The sequence below is a fragment of the Zerene cesonia genome, chromosome 18 (assembly GCF_012273895.1).
Source record: "Zerene cesonia ecotype Mississippi chromosome 18, Zerene_cesonia_1.1, whole genome shotgun sequence".
NCBI classification, from domain to species: domain Eukaryota; kingdom Metazoa; phylum Arthropoda; class Insecta; order Lepidoptera; family Pieridae; genus Zerene; species Zerene cesonia.
In genome coordinates, this window is record NC_052119.1 from 8,268,814 (window position 1) to 8,283,034 (window position 14,221).

Sequence of the window (14,221 nt, forward strand, 5' to 3'; positions counted from 1 at the left end):
GGTATATTTAGTAGCCTATATCACTTTCTAGCCTCGTATCTATTCCAGACAGAAAAATCATGCCATATAATCGCTCTATTGTGAAGTGAAAGAAAAATCAATATTGCAAATATTGTTAACATTTCAAATGGAATGTTCGTTATTTTATTTGAATAATAAATAATGTTAATTAGAATGTCTGAAAATAAATTTTCCAGTGTGGGTACTGCTTTTTAACTCTATCCACGTTATAGGACAAGATGCCAACATTTTTTTCTTCTATGAGTCGTTCATTAAAAATATCCACGTTGTTGGCTTACCTACCTAAAGATTACTAGGTAGGTAGTTAAAAAATATTTTAAACAATATTTGATTATTTCTTTATTTGATGTTTGATATGTTTCGCCATAGCAATAATAATACAATTAATATATGCTTTCCATTCTTCAGTCTCAAGTGGATTGCTAGACAAAGCCAAGTGGAACCGGCGAAATGGTTGGTGAAATTTAAATCCTAACTCCCTAATTTACGAGACGTCGCGGATAACGACTACAGTAATAATATTTCTACAATACCTGGGAGGGTGTCTGCGGATTCTTAATAAGGGAGCCGCGGCGTGCCGAAGGTCGACGATGCATCGAGGGCGCAGTTATCGAGGCGCGCCGGGTCACATCCCCTGCCGCCATTTTGTACGTCTAACAACAGATTAAAAGAATATTTCAGTTCCATATGCCATCTGTCGAGTAAAAATCAAAAGACGTATGTAAACACGTAGCTTTTATATTATCGATCAGGAATTGAAAACACTGTTTGTTGGCAGAGTTATAATGTTTATATTTTATATACAATACATACTAATTATTATTCTCATTCTATTACTTTTATTTATTGTGCACCACCTCGGTGCATTAAATGTTCTCCTCGTCTTTTTTGAGTTGCCTGGTAGAGATGGCTGCCAGCGATAAGGCCGCCTTATGTGCATTTGCAAATTAAAAGTTTTTAATACATTCACTCATAATTATTGTTAATTTTAATGAAAACAAATAAAACCTGATCTTTTTCACATATATTGCAGAAATAAACAGTAGTTATGCACTTAGTAAATTAAAGTGTAAATAGGTGAAAACATTGTTATATATTAACGATTTTTACATTCATTTCGTATACATATCAAAAATAGAATAGGAAGCCTTAAAATTTTGCAATTCAATACAGTAAAATAATAAACAAAAAGCGATTGAAAGGTTAAACTCATCAGGCACACCCAGAAATATCCGATTGCATGTCGTTTGTTAATTCTAGATGATTTCAATTCAATGTATTTTACAATTGCTTTTAAACGTTCGTATGAAATTAAAATGGGAATGATATTTTGTAGCGCGAGATTCGGATTTCATGTTTGCTATAAATAATTTTGGCATGTAAACTGAATCTATATTTGTCTATACTTTATCATATGCACTATAGTGCACTTATTTTACAAACTCCAAAAAACCGGGGAAATATAAACTACAGGAGTCGTAATCTTGATGAGAAATAACAAAAGGTTCTCAGTCATCAATGAATATAGCATCTACCCCACACCCCAAAACGGTACACGGGAGTTCACACGATTTCCTCATAAATATTGCCAAACATGTTGCATATTAATTATTAGAACATTAACCATAACATCAAGTGATGTAGTGCCGTATAAATTTTGGTCTAATTATAATGAAATTGTTGTTATAATATGAATACATGAAAAGTCAAGCTTAAATAAATAGAGAAAATTGTTGGTATTTTTAGGTTCAGACGATTTGTGTTTATTTTTACATCTTTTAAATATGTATGATTTTATCGTATCAATATCCTATTTTTATGATTCGAGTCGGCATTTATATGGATTCATTTATATTCCTTCACTGAAAATGATTATGGCACAATAGCGTGTCTATTAAAAAAGATAATTACATAGAAATAAAATAATAACAAGATAAGAAGATTCCAACCAACTCTGAGACATTGAACTAGGAAACAATTATTGTATATTTAGACGACGACGACGATTCATTTTCCTATGGAAAATGTTTCTGTTTGTTAAACATGATAACGATTTCACGTTACACTGATTCATTATTATAAACTTATTTATTTCATTTTTCAATATCGCATTTAATAAAAAAAAAACAATACGAAACATCCAAATATGTGATATAAATAAACGTGTGTGGAGTGGAGAAATTATGAAATTTATTTTTAAATCCCATTGTTTTATCAGCAATTGTAAACACAAATATATGCTTTGAACTCATGTCAACGAACAATCGGAAAACTGAGAATTAACAAAATAAATCGTGATGCATTTAATTAAAATAATATTTGAATAAGTTAAATATCCCTTATTGCAAGCCAGCAACCCGCACATGCCTCCAATTTTTTACTACATATAGCCTATTTGCCCAGAGATTACGTACAAATACATTGAATAAATACATTCATCATTTTTCAAATCAGTCCAGTAGTTTCGGAATTTAGCGCGTCCAAACAAACAATCAGTACAGCTTTATAGTATCTGTATAGATAAAGATTAATACGGAGAAAAAGTAAGTGGTAATTGAACATTGATTGATTACAAGAGCGTAAGAAAATTTACTCATCTATAAACATGGCAATCTTCTATATAGCTTGAAAACCCTCATTAATATGATAAATGCGAAGGTAACTCTGTATGCATATGTCTCTGTCTCTTTCGCTCCTAAACCACTGAACCGATTTGGTTGAAATTTGGTACAGAAATAGTGTGAAACCTGACAAAGGCCACATGATAGTTTTTATCCCGAAAAACCCAAGGAATGCAGGTAGAGCCTCGAGACTCGAGATTTTACCTGACGCTATGTTTTTCTTTGTCTACGCTGGCAATAAGATTATAAGATTGAAATATTTCAAGGAATATTTGTTTATTTATATGCATACGCGTACGATGATACTGTAACATCTTTTATAATTGAGAGTAATAGACAAACTTAGAGTTAACGTATATTTTAAGAATTTTAATAATTAAAAAGATCATTTTTACACCACAAGCGATCTTTGAAAGCTTTTTAAGTAATTATTTCTTCCTGAATTTGACTAATTCGTTCTAAGTTATTCATTATTTATCATTAGCATATTTCAACACCATAGCGAATCAAGTTCCGCCCGCCTCCAAAAAAGGTTATAGTGTTGACCAGCAATAATAATTACATTAATAAAGATACGGTGGGTTATATTACGAAGATAAAAATAAATTTTATAAAGCCACATTAACTTTTACGACTTTTTCACGTAGGTAATTACTGTAATTAAGTTTCATAAGTAAATATATTGTGGATGGCGTTATTCCATTACTGTGGATGTATTTTAAGCAAAAAATTTGGCTTTGTTGTATCGTTTGATTTGCGAATACATTATATTTCGATTATGAGATATGATTAGAAGTTTCAAACAGTTCGCAAGTATTTATTTTTTAAAATAAGTCGTGTTTTATGTGATTTGTTAGAAAAATGAAATAAGATGCTATTTTATATCGAAAAAGGTTTCAAAAAATATTATAAATTGTTTTTGAACCGTACACAATGAATGTAATTGAGAGGTTTAGGCGTGAATAAGAGACAGGCAGACAGAGTTACTTTCGCATTCATAATATTAAGTATAGAAATATATAATTTATAATTAGGAAGTAACCATGATCATCTATTGAACAAACGTAAAAAATATCTTTATTCTTACATACACGTTTCCTTTTCCTCACCCGTCCTAGTCCATTCCTTCTTTCCAGTCGTTAATCCTTTCCTTTTCCCTTACCCCATAAAAGCGGGCAGCGCATTCGCAAAGGTACAACCTTAGCGAATGTTTATGGGCGGTGGTGATCGCTTACTATCATGCGAACCACCGGCTCAGTTGCCCGCTATGACATAAAAAAAAAAACACGTATAAAGACTTTCATAGAGATTTTTTTCGAAAATCTGAAGTTATATTACGTGGTAGAACGCAAAATTTCCTAAGACTACAGTTATTTAAATAGACGTATTTATGACTACATTTGTAGACTGGCCAATATGTATGTACGTACATAGAGTGGTTTGGTTTATATCTTTCAAGTCATATATTACTACTCCTTTTATTCGCCACTAATCTTTCAACTTTTGAGTGACTTGTTTATTTTATCCATTAACGCAATCTCTTTATTGCAGTGTGTTTTCAAACTTTTGCAAGTAACCCAGTTTAGAGGAGTTAAGTCTTAAAATAACATATCGAGTGATTTATTTGCTATTTCAGAAAATTGAAATCAGTAGTTATGTTGTAATGCAAATTTGATTTGATTTTTCATACATAATATATCGGAAATTTGAAGTACAAAAAATGTACAATGTTTTGTTGGATCGCGCTGACGTCAGTTCCATCTTCAATAGAATGTGGGGGCGGTGAATCTTAACTTTCGCTGTGATTTCCGTTCTTAAAGAGTTAATATTTTTTGTCTTAAATCGACATAAAGAAAAACATATTTTGACGTCTGCGGCCTAATATTTAAAGAGAGTGAAATGTGTTTAGCAACATTTAAGTCCTTTCTGGGTTTTAATGAGCGAAATGTTTATCTTGTCCTATCCAAAATGCCTTTGTCTGAATATATCTTGAGGTCTATTTAATATTCTTTATGTTCAACTTAGACTTGCTGTTAAGATATATTACAAGAATATTATTAATTTACTTATGCTGCTAACACCCAAACATAATTACAATGGCAATTTTTTTTTCGTACTGTTACGTACGATCATTCATTGGGGTTAAAATTCCCGGTAGGTATCTTGAACAATGGTAAGACGATAATTTACTTACTATTTTTGAAAATTTTACCTATCTCTAATAATTTGGAAACTGCTCCGATACAAGCGATATCCAATTTAGGTTGCAATATGCATTCCCTATTGCTATAAATATATTACTTTTCATAGGTTTCATATCTACATGTATTCTTTTATCAAATTGCGACATTAGATTACGATTGCGAACAGCTTCAGAATGTTTTATTACAACAAAAACAAACCCACAAATTCATTCCACATTTTCTACTCTGGGCAACTTTGTTCCCAACTGCTATTAAGCGAACAAAATAACAATCACAGTCGTTAGCAAACGCAGGATAGCGTCGTATAGTGGCTTATGTTCATGAGTATTAACAACTATATTTTAACGAACCTTGTTCTGGATGGTGGATAATGTGTTAAAATTTAATTTGCGCTTGATTATACTGTGTAATTTTAATACCTATATGAGTTTTCGAGAAGTTATGGGTACTAATTTGGAATGTTGGAAATTTAAATTAATAAAAAACATAGTGAAGCATTCATTCTTTCGGATTGTTAATGTTGATGATTGATTTAATGTAGAAGCAATATGCAATGTTAACTTCGCATGTAATGCCTATTTCACATTGAAAAAAAGATATAACTAGCTTTCCGTTCTCTACTTAGCACGCGTAGTCAAAATAAACTGAATGGGTCAGAACCCATGGGAATGAAATCTGTTTTACCGTAGTAAAAAGTAGCTTATATCACTCTCTAACCTCCTAACTGTCTCCAAACTCAAAAGTTTTATTACAAAGGCGCTCCGTTGAGCAGTGAAATACAAACTAACAAATACACTTTCACACTCCTACTAATATTATAAATGCTAAAGTATGTAAGGATGTGTGAGTGTGTTTGTTGCTCTTTCACGCAAAAACTACTGAAGCGATTGCAATGAAATTTGGTACGTAGACAGCTCGACAACTGGAATAACATATAGGCAACTTTTTATCCCGATATTCCTACAGGATATGGACTTACGCGGGTGAAACCGCGCGGCGTAGCTAGTATAATATAAGTAAGGATATATTAAAATGTGTTCTGAAATAAAAAAAAACGTAGAAACTTATGAAACCTCGTACTATCATACTCGGTGTTTCGAAAAATGTGATTGGAGCACATTGTTATTTGTCTCAAGATTAGAATCACAATACAAACGGAGGTTTGGGCATTTAGTAACAACCGCATTAATAAAAGGTTAAGAAAATAACGTTATCCTTAATACCGGTCTACAATCTGAGTTTTCTCATCCAGGTTACATATTTATTAAGGTTGTGTTTGCTTACTCCGATACTATAACATTACCTAGGTTAATTCTTTCAACCCTTTATGGCTTACTTTCTTTTTATAAGATAAAGGCTATGAGATAAATGGATAATTAATAAACATTTTGTGAATTGCGTATTATCTTAGATGCAAAAGTTTTCTTCTTGTCAATCATATCGCATAAAAGAAACGTAATACACCTGCTTGACATTGTTAGGGAACTTTATTGTCTATGGTTTCTATTTTATCTGTGCATGTATAAAATACAATATACATTTATTAATTTATAGACTTCTATGATATGAATTAGAAAGTTGTCCCTATAAAAAACTTTGTTCTCCGGTCTCCCTTTGTGGCCATGGAGGTTAAAATTTTATTTGAAATTGAATTTAATTATAAAGCTTATACTGCTTTAAATTGAACATGAACTATTTCATCCGTACTAATAAAATTGTGATTGTCTTTATTCTTTCCTTGAGATCGCAATGGCGCGATTTTATGGTATGATTATTAAGTTTGGAGAAAGTTAAGGGGCTATTTTTATTTGTTTCCTTTGACCACGGTAGCGAAGCCGCGAGTAACAGCTAGTATGAGTATATAAATAGATTGGAGTGTCGCTCAGCGACTGCAGTCGGCTATTTTCACACGCCAATTTGACCTAAAATACTAGATTTATATACAGATTGAGCTGTGCTCGTGGGCGACCGTGTTCAGTGCATCAAAATTAAAAATTCCGGTGTGAATAGTAGTAATGTGTTTTGTGTCTTATAAATTAATTATTTTTTAGTATACGAAATACCTGTACGTGATCATTTTTTAACAATAGAAAAAAATCGATGAATAGGCGGGATTCAAAAATTTATATTTTTTAATTTGGTCGATTTATTTAAAAACTTTTCCGTTAAACTTTATTACCTATTAAGAATACATATAAGAATTAAGGATTTTAATGCTATAAAACAAAAAATTCAAATAACCCGTCTATGACTTCATATCTATACACTATGTCTCAAAAATTAATTTTTGTAAGCGTCTTTAGTCACTAATCGTATCATACCGTCCTTACCATCTATTTATTATCACGCGGACAAAAATGAGATTATTGCTATGTCAACAACTCAAGATAGGCGTACTTTCATTGAAAAGAATGCTACGCTAGTTAAACAAACAAGATATCTGTGAATGATCGTTAGTTAAATAAAACAATTTGATTTGATATTCGCCTACATCCGCTATAACAGTCACAGTATCGAGTGCAATAGTACCAATAAATCTCGATTTAAATTAAAACACTTAAATTAACGCGGTGTTATAAATCTCTCAAGAATGTTTTACTCTGTTTGTATGGATGTGCAATATGTAAATGTCACAAATGAATTACTCGAATGTGTATTTTTACGTGGCCGGCGTTTGTTGACTCGGTGAGGGATTAAGGCTGGTTATACACGAACGATTTAGAAATATCATTTGTAAACTAGTTTTGCAGACGAATTATGGCAGTAGTTTGTAATAATTCTCATAAGAGCTTGAAACATTATGTACATTTCTATTTTTTGTATATTATTGTAATAAGTATGTAACGAAGCAACATAAACAAGCGCTTTTTTACATTATATACTACTGCTAATCGAAATATAGGATTATAATACTGAACAAAAAATGTTTGATACTTGAGGCCAATTTGACAGTTTCTGGATATATCTGTAAGTTAAAATAGTTGATAATTTATGGAAATATACACCAAAACGTATTAAATAGGCTATGAAGTACTCTTGCAGCAAACGATGGATGCGGCCCTTAATATTCTAAACGTTTGGCATTAATGTTACCTATTATAATTTATTAATACATTTGGTATTCATTGTATTCAATATAATACTGGTCGATCAAAAAGACATTAGGGAAAAGTAAATACAAACCAATTTTATAAGAAAGAAGATCATTAAGAACGTCAAGTATCAGAATACTATTCATATCACCTTAACGCGTTCAACTTGAAACTAAATTATAGCTTTTTAATAATAATAAATAATTACTGTACAAATAAAATAATGTTATCGCATTTTTTCTTTTCCTCTTTTATGACTTAAGTCACTATTTATTCAGGACAGGCTTGGAAACGCTTCGTATTAACAGATTTATGATGCTTTGACCTTTTACGTAATGGGAGTAACGTAATTATCTTAACGCGGCAACAGAACGGAATACTCCGTATCTATTTATAATAATCAGGGAATTATCGTATTCACAGATTTCATTCATAAACATGTATGCTATAATTAAACACACTAACCATCGATTGTTTGTTGCGGGATCAGATAATTTAAGACTTCTTGTAAATCTACTTATAATGGCTATATATCCGATAGATGCGTTTTTTTTAAAGATCTTAGTTAAAATCATTTGTACTTAATTAGTATTTATTGCTATTTTTAAACAGAATACAACTTCTATTTGTTATCATATTGACAATTTCTCTCTATATTATAAAGAAGTTCAATATATATGGCAAGTTAGTAAAGCTGTGAAGCTCTCAAATTCAGAGAATTCCTAGCAAAGGTCAAAGTTCACGCAATATCTCGATGTACTCGTATTGATGTCACTTTAAAGGCTTCATTCAAATGACAAACGGATAATCGATTCTACTATTCGTCGAAGCGAATATTGTAAATTGTTTTCATATCGGATTGTTGTATTCATAGATTATCACAATACGAGTGCAGCGAATGTGTTGGTCCAATTCTGTTATTAAAATAGATCTGTTATCCTTTAACTATTATCAGAAAAAGTTAGTAGAAAATAACCATGAATGAGGCACACTTATAACGCAAAGGGTCTGAATGGAATGGTACAAAAATATTTTTATCCGTCCGTGTTCTGATACTCGAACATTATTCTGAAATGTCTCCGTTCGAATCTCCCTTTTCTTTCTACACATTAATACGAGACTTATTTAGTGAACGATCAACGCTAAAATACAAGGAAACGTTGCTACAAGGTATTTATACAGATGCTACATAACTGGAACATAATGAATGGATTAAATGAATTTACATATTGATGTGGAATATGTTTTGCGTCAAATTGCAATTCAGACATTACGTTTTGTTGCCAGGTTTATATGACGTGTTTTAATACAATATTAATACACTCAAGCCAATTACGAGGTATTTTCGGATGCAGAAGGTCTGCAAATTTATATAAATGTAGACGAGAAACTTAAGATGGAATTTATATTCATGAAAACACATTATAATTGAATCAAAATCGCCACATACATTATGAACTATTGATTGTCTTTTTTATATGCATATATATATTTTAACGAACGAGTTTTAAATATTCATTTGGAAAGTACAATTGCGTGGAATAGGAATTAAAATGAACATTGCAATTACTCAAAGCTACTGTGCTACTTCGCAAACATAAACCAGTAAATAAATAAGATATTACTTGTGCAAACAACGCTGAAGAAAGTTGCAAAGTTGTAAGAAACTATAAAAGTACATGCCGCAAAAAAGGCAAAGACTAATTAACATTCCCTTTTGAGGATTCCTTAACAGACTCCAGTTCAAATGAAAGAATTAAGGAAAGTCTCGAATCTAAATTTGTGTTCTTACTTTTGCATTGTATGTATCTCATTTATATAATTTCACCTACGAGTATTCTTAACAATTCCTGAGCATCAGTGCTTCCTAGATTTAGCTCGCAGCACATTAAAATATCTCATTCAATGTGTGTTGAACGCTCGAAACAGTTTCTATGACCCCAGTTCAAAGCGAATAGTACAAGAAGTGCTTTATAATTAATATTTGTATATTTTCAGTAGCGTGTACGTGACGGTATATCGCTTGATTTTATCCTCATGTCACGTACCCATCCTGTCGTGCATAGTGTTACGAGCTATGAAATTTAAAATTTTATAGATATCGATAATATGGAATGGGTTATAGGATCAGGTGCATAGATTTTTTTATTATTGATATTATTTTAACTAAATTGAATTTATGTTAAGATTGAAATAAAACATTTTTGTAAAATGTAAAGGTCTGTAGTAGTGCCAATATGTTCTATAGATTTAAAGAAATATTCTCATGTCCCAAAAAGGAATAATGTTGTGGCCAAATTATCTAATGATTCGATATAAATAAATCAAATTCATTTACTTGTTTATTGACAGTTTACCAAGTTTTTGGTAAGTCGATATTTACTATGGTAACATTGTGAACAAATTACATCTTAGGGGTCATCCGTAAATTATGTCACATGTTTAAGGGGCGGTAGGGTATCACCGAAATGTCATACTATGTCGTATAACAAGGGGTGGGGGGAGTAAAACCATTGTGACGTCACATGTTATGATTTCAAATGGGAACTATGATTCGACACTTAAAATAACGAACTTGATTAACCAGTCAAAACTGGAAACTTTATGGATGGCCCCTTATTACAAACGATTTTTTAACTCTTAACATATTTCATGTTTCACACGACAATTTGAAAATTAACTGTAAACAATATTGTCTTTTTAAATCCTTTTTATTTAATATCTTTCTGCTGACTTTATCAAATGTATTATAATGAGGCAATGTATAATGTATAAGATAAGTAGTCTAGCAAAATGAACATCTTGAGTATTGTCAAAGATTTCGCAAGAGCAATTCAACAATAGCGAAGAAAGTAATAACAGAAATAAATCGTTATTTATTACCTAGAGTCGACAAAAATTAATAATTTATCAGAAAACCCGATTCGTCCTTAGTGTAGTGAAATAAATTCGCTTTCTATATTTTATATTCTGTATTTTTAATATTTCTATCGTTTTCCGCATTCATTTCAAAATACCGATATATTATAAAAGCTGCTTTATTTAATATTTTACACGCTATGAACTGAGAGTGAGTACCTCACGTATATTTGTATCAGATTATTGAAGCAATGAAAAATATTTCTAAATAACACGCTAGTATTTTTGAACAAATATATAAAATATCAGAGCTAATAAGACCAATGTCATTATTTGATGAACGTTCTAAATTTCTACGCAATAGACACCTCAAGAGATTTCTTGTAACTCTGGTATAAAGTTTTGATTGGCACCATAGAAACATTATCTATACAATTATGTACTCGGAAACCTGTATTTGATCGAAGGAACAGATTGCTTAGTGATCGGGCGAAGCCTTTCCTTCCGGGAAGCAACTTAAGCAACCCGTGCCTATAAATTTGTATAAATACTATCTTGTTCAGTTTGCAAAAGTTCTAATTACAGTATTGTATAAAATATTAGAAAATTATCTCTCACGTCGCCTTATGATATTTATTTACTACATATTTTCCTATCAAGACGAAACTACAAGGGTATTAGACATTCAAACCGATAAATATATGCTCATAAATATGTTCCCATGAACAAAATCGAGAGACAATCGGACATTTCACTACAACACACAAATCACAATTACATAACCAGTGACATACTTTATTGCACTATGCGCAGTCGCGTGGGTTTGACCGACCGACGTGTTCGGATCGCGGGAAGACACTGCGCCCGACCCGTTTTAAAATTAAACTATATTATTTATTAACAACTACATTTACACTCACGCTGAGTTTATAAATGCTCCATTTTGACTGCTGAATTTTGGCAAGCCATAGACATTATGGTTTTTCGATAAGTTTCACATATCGATGGGAAAACGACTTGTTTCTATATTCTTAAAATTTTCCAGTACGCCAAATTAATGGTACGTTTACAAACGATTTTTAGTGAGATATCACAAAGTTCTTTGTAAATAAAATCATTCAGATTTTGTCCTAAAAATATATGAATAAATTAGGAAATAAACATAATCATTTATAAACCAACTTACGCGAGCTGAAAGTAAATTCCAAAGCATCTTTTTACGCAATGCTGTAGGACATATTATAATTACCCAATTTATTTAAATGTTAGATATGAAATGAAATATTTGGCTCAAATCGCCCACAAGCAACATCTCATGCCAGTTCATTATTTTCGTGAATGTTTGAAAACGAGAATACAAGATGAATGTTAATTAATTTTATTTTTTACAGACTTATACGCTGGAAATATATTTATCCACGACTGATCTTTATTTTTGTTGTGCTGTCTTTATGACACGACTGTTAATCATAGTGCTCTACAAATATAACCTAGTGCTATGCATCATGTCACAAATAAATAATAATTAATTATTCAGAATCACATTAAATTATTTTGTCCATACTACATGTAGATTCAGTGTATTTATGAAAATATTATCTTCATTTAATAAAGTCCGTCTCATTCTTGTTCATTTTGTATTGACCACAAGATTAAATTTGGTACCTAATCCAGTCATTACATAAATTACGAAAGTTTCAAATAATGTTTGGGTGTGTTGTTTACTACTTTGTTAAGAAGAGGCTGGCGAGAATTTAGTAAAGGAAAATCAGCCACAAGTGCTTTAAACAAATGTAAAACCACATTCCACATCTCTGAAAGCTTTAACAAATATAAATATTAAAGTAATTGAGAACGGTATATTACCAATAAAAAGAAAGTTAAATAAATATATCTATAACTAAGTTGAGGTCGTGATCTAGTACGCGGTAAAGTTTTCAAAGGACTGCAAAAGCGATTAAAATAAGTATCAGGTTTTGTTATTTGATAAATAAAACAAATAATCATGAGAAAGGTTCATAGCCTTACTATGAGATTATACGCAACTTTTACTGCGCTTACTTTATGAATAATTCCCCAGCGGCCAAAGTTTAGTGACCGCTTAATGTTAGTTATTTTAAGGTACCTTTACCTCCCTAAATAGGTTGATATCATTAGTTTCATGAAATTTTACACCTCTCTGTGTATCTCTGTATGATAAAATTACTGTAGAATCGATATTGCTGTGAAACATTTGTATACTGTTTTTATTGTTTCCAATATATTTGATATAAATAACACATTTTGGGTCATTTAATCGTATTCTAGTATACGGTAGTATAGCTTTTTGTAGCGAAAATAAACAAGGAATGAAATTTGTTTACGAGAACCGGGTATTGCGAAAAAATGTTACGTCCACGTGAGATAAGAAAAAGAGAACAACCCTCTAGAAGCTAGTTTGCTTTGTACCTGTGATGTAAATTACAAACAACAAACCTCAAGAAATAGCAAGCTTATGAACTACAAAAATATTTTATGTTAATTAAAATATTATAAAAAATTTCTTTGTTTTTCGTTTATTTGTTTATGTTTATCAAAATAAAAGTTCACGTACTCCATACACTTTCGTAAATAGAAATGGAAATTCAATTTATCGCGACTATAAATCATATGGAAACGAATATTTACGCATTTTAGTATGTGCCACGTCGTGAATGTTTACAGCGTTACGCGGGACCACTAAACTTTATTACCCACCAAGGCTACCAATGTAAAAGTATTGGGCGCAAACACACGAAAAAATAGACGCGCCATTTCGACCAAATCCGACGACGTCAGAACTAAATCTATTGACTTTCCCGAGCGCACTTTATGTCTCTCTATTTGGTATTCCAGTTCAACATACGAGAATTAGCTGTTTTTCTCCTTGAAATTTGATTAGAGAGTGTGATAAAATCCGTTTTCAAAGCGACGTCGTTTCTTAATCTGCCGCCTAAATTAAATTACTGATTTAACTCAGAACTCATGTTTCCTAACACCTATTCACTCAAAGGGATTTTAGACTCTCTATCGTGTAGAAGAATTTTGTTTCGTTAAAAAATCAAAACTGTACAAACGGCAAGAACGAAGAAACCAATAGACGAACCAACACTGTTCTTGTCTAAATTGGATAAACACATATGAGTTTTATCTTCAATACATTTATCAGCTCCCATGACGTCACAGGAACAAGCCAGGTCATAAGATAAAAGGGAGAAGTTTATGGCTCTGTTTTCAGTCGGATTATAGGTGGGTGTAATCTGACGCGAACTATTTCTAAGATAAAGCGCGTTTATCACAATACTCAGACATTTTTATATTAGACTGGCTTATGACTTAACTTGGATATTGAATTGAGCCCATTCTGAAGCCTTTGTCAGTTTATGCGGAGTCGTTTTAATATTAA

The 14,221-nt window shown here is 31.5% G+C and overlaps 1 protein-coding gene across 1 annotated transcript in view; it reads right to left on the reverse strand.

Annotated features, from left to right (window-relative positions):
- Positions 1 to 11,721, reverse strand: part of LOC119833839 (D-beta-hydroxybutyrate dehydrogenase, mitochondrial) — a 46,512-nt gene extending 34,791 nt beyond the window's left edge. The window contains exons 1-2 of the mRNA XM_038358039.1: positions 11,592 to 11,721; positions 555 to 674 (exon numbers count right to left, since the gene is read on the reverse strand). Of these exons, the coding sequence (XP_038213967.1) occupies positions 555 to 665 (111 nt within the window). The 5' untranslated portion in view covers positions 666 to 674; positions 11,592 to 11,721. The remainder of the gene's footprint in view (positions 1 to 554; positions 675 to 11,591) is intronic.
- Between the last annotated feature and the right edge of the window lie 2,500 nt (positions 11,722 to 14,221).